At 43.0% G+C, this 7,296-nt stretch overlaps 1 protein-coding gene across 1 annotated transcript; it reads right to left on the bottom strand.

Annotated features, from left to right (window-relative positions):
* Nucleotides 1-3,849: 3,849 nt before the first annotated feature.
* On the bottom strand, nucleotides 3,850-4,701 carry LOC108945388 (uncharacterized). Its single transcript, XM_070184907.1, has 3 exons — nucleotides 4,330-4,701; nucleotides 4,076-4,233; nucleotides 3,850-3,979 (listed from the first exon to the last, which is right to left on the bottom strand). Exons 1-3 carry the CDS (start codon nucleotides 4,699-4,701, stop codon nucleotides 3,850-3,852), a joined length of 660 nt encoding a protein of 219 aa, XP_070041008.1.
* Nucleotides 4,702-7,296: the final 2,595 nt, after the last annotated feature.

Here is a 7,296-nt window from a genome sequence, read left to right as displayed (position 1 = left end):
ATGGAAAGTGAAAAGATTACTAAACTTCCCGGTAACGGAACTAATTTGTTTAACCAAAAAATAGTTTTTTGTGGTCAAAGCAAATAATTGTATGGGGTAAAATTGATGAACGACGGGTGGATGCTCGACAAGTTGACATGTGGAAGTAAAGACAAGTAAGATATGAGTCAATAAATAGCTGGCATCGGTTATGAACATATGACCGGTGTTGAATAAGTTCCAAAGGCGTTGGAACCGAGGACAAAGATTTGAAAGGAAGACATCGGTTGGAAAAGACAGCATCTAATGAGAAATCATTACAAAGAATCTTCTTATTAATGCTCAATCATTATGCATCCATCAAGAGAGGTTTTATTCATATTAACGAAGAGCATGATTTGGGAACCTTGTCTCTTAGAATTGAGCTATAAATTGGAGAATATGTATCCATAGTAGGACACGAAATATTTTGTATGCAAAAAAGGCAAAACTGGCTCTTATTCTATTAAACAACATTCTTTCTTTTGTTTTTTATATTGCTCTCATTATTGCTTTCAGAGAAGTTAATTCTACAACCAGGCTTGTATTTTATTCAGGTTTGTTTAATTAATTTATTTTTGTTCTTAATTATTTATATTCTTGGATAAAATTAATTCACGTGTCTATAAACCACGTTACAAATTCAACTATACCATTTTAGTAGATTCATATCAAGATCCTCGGAGAAATTCCATCATTTCTTTTCACTTTTGAAAAAGAAGAATGATTTTTTATGGACTCCGGAACACCAGAAAGCATTGAAAGACCTAAAAAGGTACTTATCTAGTCCTCCGCAGTTGTCAAAACCGAAGGAAGGTGAAAAATTATTAATTTATTTAGCAATTTCAGAAGTTGCGGTGAGTGCAGTTCTGATCCGGAATGAGCAAGGTACGCAATTTCTTGTTTATTATGTTAGTAAAATTTTATCGAGAACGGAGACATATTATTCGCACCTGGAAAACTTGTCTCTAACTCTCGTAGTCTTCTATAGAAAGCTTAGACCTTACTTTCAATGTCACCACATAGCCATCGTGATGACTTTTTCCTTGAGGAGCATCCTTCATAAACCTGAATTATCGGGTCGGTTGGCTAAATGGGCGGTTGAACTTAGTGAATTCGACATCGAATATAAACCCCATACTGCAATTAATTCAAACATTTTGGTCGACTTTGTGGCTGATTTTAGTCCTGGTATGATGCCTTTGGCTGCAAAGGAAGCAAATCTAGTATTAGAGACTATTTTCGATGTATGGACCCTATTTACGAATGGAGCCTTCAACGTAAAAGGGTCTGATCTTGGGGTAGTATTAATCACTCATTCGGGAGAGACACTGAGACATGCCATTAGAATTGTTCCTTTGACTAACAATGAAGTCGAGTATGAGGCTTTGGTTGCAGAAATTGAATTAGCTCGGGGACTAGGCTTTTCAGGTGATTGAAGTAAAATGTGATTCACAGCTAGTAGTAAACCAAATATACGGAGTTTTTGACACCAAAGAAGATCGCATGCAATAGTATTTGAATAAAGTTCAAGTTTTATTTTCCCGATTCAGGGAGTGGTTGGTAATTCATATCCCGAGGGAAGAGAACATGGAGGCAGATGCATTGGCTAATTTAGGATCGTCCACAAAAATGAAAGGAGCTGATTTAGGTGCAGTTGTTCAGTTATTGCACTCGGTACTAGACGTGGATGGGTATTGCGAAGTTAACTCAACCAACCTAATTTGGGATTGGAGAAATGAGTTTATAAAGTATTTAAGGCATGGAAAATTGCGTGAAGATCCTAAAGCTTCCTGGGAGCTACGAACTAAAGCTGCTCGTTATTGCCTTGTCGATGGTCAATTATACCGAATGTCTTTTCAAGGACCATTGGCTCGGTTTTAGGGATATCAGAGGGTGATTATGTGATGAGAGAAGTTCATGAGAGGTTTGCGGAAATCATTCTGGTACGGACTCGTTGGTTGTTAAATTGAAAAGGGTTGGTTATTATTGGCCTCGGATAGAACAAGATGCAAAGGCATTTGTACAAAAATGTGATAAGTGTCAACGTCATGTGCAATTAGTGCATCAGCCGGCAGAGCTTCCGCATTCGGTGGTGTCACCGTGGACATTCATTAAATGGCGGATGGACAAAGTTGGTCTTTTGCCTCAAGGGCCCGGGCAGGTAAAATTCCTTTTAATTTTAGCTAAACCACCGAGCCTAGGTTGTTAAGCACAAAGTTTCCTTCTTTCCTTGCTAAGAAGCTTGACACGAGGGTGATGGACCCTAGTATACGAGGTCGATCTTGAGAGGGTTCGGATACTGTTGATGAGATCATTGACTCCATTTTAAAATCTGTCTTCGATTCTAAGTTAGCACGATTTACTGTTGCCTCATTAAGAACCTTGCCAGAAAACCCATTTGGGACAAAACTGGTTCAAGGGAAAAAGAGTGCAACGCGTGCTTTCAGACCTAATAGGCACATTCTCCTTTGGTTGTTGTCTGCAAGTGTTAGACCGATTCACAATATTATAAAAAGGTGAATGAGATCATACCTTAGGAGTAGTATTGCTTTAAGTGCGTCACGTTCCAGTTGTTCGGTAGCTTTGCACCGTTTCCTGCTTCGAGTTTTTATGAGCCTTTACCGGTAATCCCGATGTCTCGATATGGTCCTTCCCAATTCGGACCCAGCTTGCCTTTGTTCGGGTTCCGGGTGTGCAGTGTTACTTTTCTTAACACTAAGTCCTTGATATTGAAGTGTCGGAGGTTGGCTCTTCGCCTGTAATACCTTTCTATCCGCTATTTCTGGACGGCCTCGCGCCTTTTATCCAATAGTTCCAGGCTCTTGCTCATGGCCTCATCGTTTGATTCTTCGGTTGGATATCGGAACCTGAGGCTCGGTTCTCCTACTTCGACCAGTATTAGTGCTTCAACACTGTATACCAATGAAAACGGAGTGGCGCCAGTACTAGATTTAGAGGTTTTACGGTATGCCCATAAGACTTCGTGCAGAATTTCCTTCCATTCCCCTTTGGCATCAGTCAACCTTTTCTTTAAGTTTTGAAGTATGGTCTTGTTTGTTGATTCTGCATGTTCGTTCCCACTAGGGTGATAGGGTGTTGACAAGATCTTTTTGATCTTATGGTCTTTGAAAAATTTGTTTACCTTGCTGCCGATGAACTGCTTCCCGTTATCACATACTATCTCGTCCGGTATTCCAAACCGACATATTATGTGGTCCCAAATAAAGTTGACGACTTCTTTTCCCCGAACCTTCTCGAACGCTTGAGCTTTGACCCACTTAGAAAAATAATCGATCATAAACAGTATGAATTGAGCCTTTCCGGGTGCCCACGGTAGGGGACCGACAATTTCCATTCCTCACTTCATGAACGGCCAAGGTGTCAAGACCGAATGTAGTAGCTCCCCGGGTTGATGGATCATTGGTGCATGCCTCTGACAACCGTCGCATCTTCGTACAACGTCCTTTACATCTTTCTTGATGTCGATCCAGTAATAGCAGGCTCTGATTATCTTACGAACCAAAGATTCTGGCCCCGAATAATTTCCGCAGGTGCCTTCGTGAACTTCCCTTAAAACATATTCAGTGTCTCCCGACCCCAAGCATATGTCGAGCGGGCCATCAAACGTTCTTCTGAACAAAGTACCTTCAGACAGGCTGAACCTATCCGCCTTCATGCGTAGAGCTCTTTGTTCTTTAGGATCCGAGGGAAACTTCCTAGTCTTCAAGTAGTTTATATACTTGTTTCTCCAATCCCAAGTTAAACTTGTTGAGTTTATTTCATCATGGTCTTCTTCTACTACCGATTTCATGAGCTGTACCACCGTTCCTAAGCTGAATTCATCGTCATCAACCGATGACCCCAGGATGCTAAGTATGAGAATTCGAACACTGGAGTTCTTGCAATCGCCGATGATCCTTCTTTGTAGTATGCTTTACGTTGCTGATTCATTAAAAACCTTGCTAGAAAAACCCAATTGGGTCAAAAACTGGACAAAGGGAAAAAGAGTGCAGCACATACTATCAATATCGATTAGTATCTTCAACAATAATACCTTTTGAGATGATCCACGTTCCAATTGCTTGGTAATTTTACTCCATCTTGATTTTCCAACTGATATGAACCTTTACTGGTTAAAGCAGAAATACGGTAAGGTCCTTCCCACGCTGGTCCTAGCTTTCCAGCATTAACCTCTTGTGTACTTTGAGTCACCTTCCGCAAAACCAAATCTTCAACTTTGAAATATCGAAGATTTGCTCTGCGGTTATGATATCTTTCCAACCATTATTTTTGCGCCACCATCCTCACATATAATAAATTCTGATGCCCTTCAAGCAAATCCAGCTTAATCAGCATTGCTTCATTATTTACCTCCCTGTAAGCCTGGGAATACCTTATGGTCGGTTTTCCAATCTCTATCGAAATCAAAGCTTCCGCACCATATACAAGTGAAAAGGGTGTTTCTCCCGTTCTATACTTCTTCGTTGTTCGATATGCCCATAGCACTCCCAGTAGCTTTTCTGGCCAATTGCCTTTAGCATCTCCTAATTTGTTTTTGAGATTTTGAATTATCACCTTGTTGGTTGACTTCTCTTGTCCGTTAGCACTTGGGTGATATGGAGAAGATGTAATCCCTTCAATCTTCAATCCTTCCAGAAATTTTGTGACTTTGGAACCCATAAATTGTGGCCCATTATCACAAGAAATTATTTTGGTACTCCGAACCGACAAATAATATGATCCCAAATGAAATCAATCACTTCTCGCTCTCCAATATTTTTGTAAGCAAAACTTTATACACATAAATGAAAGAAAGTTTCTACCTTGCTATTACATATTTTTGCCTCTTAAAGCATCGAGCCTAAGAGCTATCCCTACCCGGGGACTATCAAGCCCAAAGGCTATCCTCGGCAAAAACATCGTCTAAGAACACTTAAGTATTTTTGGAAAACTTCCGGTCACTTTGAGTTTTCAAAGCTTCGAGCAAATAAAAGCTTGCATCGAGGTCAGGTTTTGTTTGGACCTCCAAAAAATAGACGACCTATTACTAAATTTGATTATATGGTAAGGTATCAAAAATATTTGCAAGAATGGAAATTGTGAAAAGATGCTAAAAGAGTTGAAATTGCCAAAAGGGGAAAATTTTATATATTCTGGAATATCTTTATAAAGGACCAACAAAAACGGCCTCAAAATGAACAAAAAATATGTACACAACACAATAACTAAAAAATCCTAAGGCATTCACGGCTGATCTTCACCGGAGCCCGATTCGTCACTAGAACCATCGGGGCCTTCGGATTCTTCAGAGCCCTCCTCACCTTCGGGTTCAGCTAGCTTATTCGCCTCGGCCTCAAGTCTTTTTGCCTCCTCGATCTCGGCAAACAGGTCTAAGCCTCAGGCATGGATCTCCTCTAGGGTCTCTCTTCGAGATAGTCGCCTCATGTACTCAACAATGGTCTTCAGGAGGGCCTCAGCTGCTTCGACATCGGCCTTGTATTGAGCCACCATCTCGTTAGCATCGGTTGAGGTTGTCTCTACCATCTCCTCGAGGGTCTGTCTTCTTAATGACCCCTTTTTGTTGCTCGCTGAGAAGCTTGTACATATCCATTTTCTAGGCAAGCTCCTTGACCTCGAGCTCGAGCTGATTGACCTCGACCCAGACTGCTGGAAGCTCTCGTGATGAATTACTGAGGCCTGCAAAAATATGAAATAAAACGTGAGAAATATCAAAACCTATGTAAAGTTCAAAGGAACGTAATGATGCCTTACCCGGTTCAGCGTCTGTTGCGTCTCATTGAAACGGCACGGCACGTTCACCTCATTCATTTTTGCCTGGTCCTCATCGGTCATCAGGCATCGGAGGTAGCTAGCTATCCCCAAGGGAGCAGACAGGACCTAGGCATCCTCCGGGATGATCAAAATAACCGATCTCTTGCGACCAGGGTCCACACTCGGAGCAGGGAACTGCTTGATCAATTTCGGGCTCGAACTCGGCCAACTAGCTTCCGAGGATGTATCCTTCTTCGGAACTTCCAGGTCACTCAGACCAGAGAAATATTCCAAAGCGGACGAGTCCACACCATCGAAAAAGGAATGAAGGGGATCATCCGCACCATGGACCCCTTTATTGGACTTTTCATTTCCTGCTTGGGCCTCCTCGAGCATGGACTCGGTGTAGGAGGGCATCCCCAAAATCTCTATTATATCGAGCGCTTCCTTCGGAGCGGAGCCGACGTCCTGGGGAGTCCCACCCCGGGTCTCCATATCAACCTCTCGAGTCTGAGGGAGGTCGGCCTAACGAATCTCCCCCCGTATGCATCTTGCCCCCCAGGAAGGGTCGTCCGGTGGGTGACGAAAATGAGGTCTTCCTCCGGCTCGTTCCTGAGCCAGAGAAGAGAATCGGAGTCTGGCACCCGGGAGCTAGAGCTCTTCCTGAGCTTGCGAGCCACCCTCTTCTTTGGTTTCTTTGCCTCAGGGCCCGGGGAGCCCGAAGGTTTCCTCTTCCTTTTCTTCTTTTCTTCCACGGCAGCCTCGGGTTGCCCGGCAACGAAGTGATCAATGGACAACGACATGTCCTCATCCCCTTATAAAGGCCTAAGTTCGGTGGTCTTAGGTAAACCTGCAACAACAAAGGGGAAGGAAAGTCAGTATGATGAAAGTTAGAAGCATGGTATTAACTATTCAGAGAAACGCCTTACCATGAGAACGGGCCTCCCATCGGCCCTTCGAAAGCCTGCGCTCGGAGTACGTTATATGTGTACAAATGCTCTCGATCCATTCCTTTAGCCGGGGGACTGCATTTGGAACCCGGGCAACGGCTGCACAACCACAAGTATGAAAAAAATTACGCTTAAGGAGAGACTACACTTACGAGATGTATTCCACTTCTCAGGGAAAGGCATGAACTCCGGGGGAATCAAGTCTTCGGTCTTCACCCGAACGAAGCGTCCCTGCCAGCCCTGGTCTTTGTCTTTGTCAATACTCAAAAAGGAGGCCTTGCTGGCCCGACGAGTAAGCTTGATCAGACCCCCTTGGAAAATATGGGGACTGTATAAACGAAGTAAATGATCGATCATGAACCGACGAGATTCGGTCTTGTTCACGAAGTAGCGAAGGAGGATCACAATCCTTCATAGAGGTGGATGGATTTACCCAAGGCACACCTCATACCTCTTGCAAAAATCCAGAACAATCGGGTCCATCGGGTCCAGTGTGAAGGGGTAAGTGTAAACACTTAAGTATCCCTCCACATGGGTAGTAATGGTGTTCTCG

This window comes from Nicotiana tomentosiformis, chromosome 9 (assembly GCF_000390325.3).
Source record: "Nicotiana tomentosiformis chromosome 9, ASM39032v3, whole genome shotgun sequence".
In the NCBI taxonomy this organism is placed as follows: Eukaryota; Viridiplantae; Streptophyta; class Magnoliopsida; order Solanales; family Solanaceae; genus Nicotiana; species Nicotiana tomentosiformis.
Note: the sequence above shows the minus strand (reverse complement) of the source record. Positions and strands in the feature narration are given on the sequence as shown.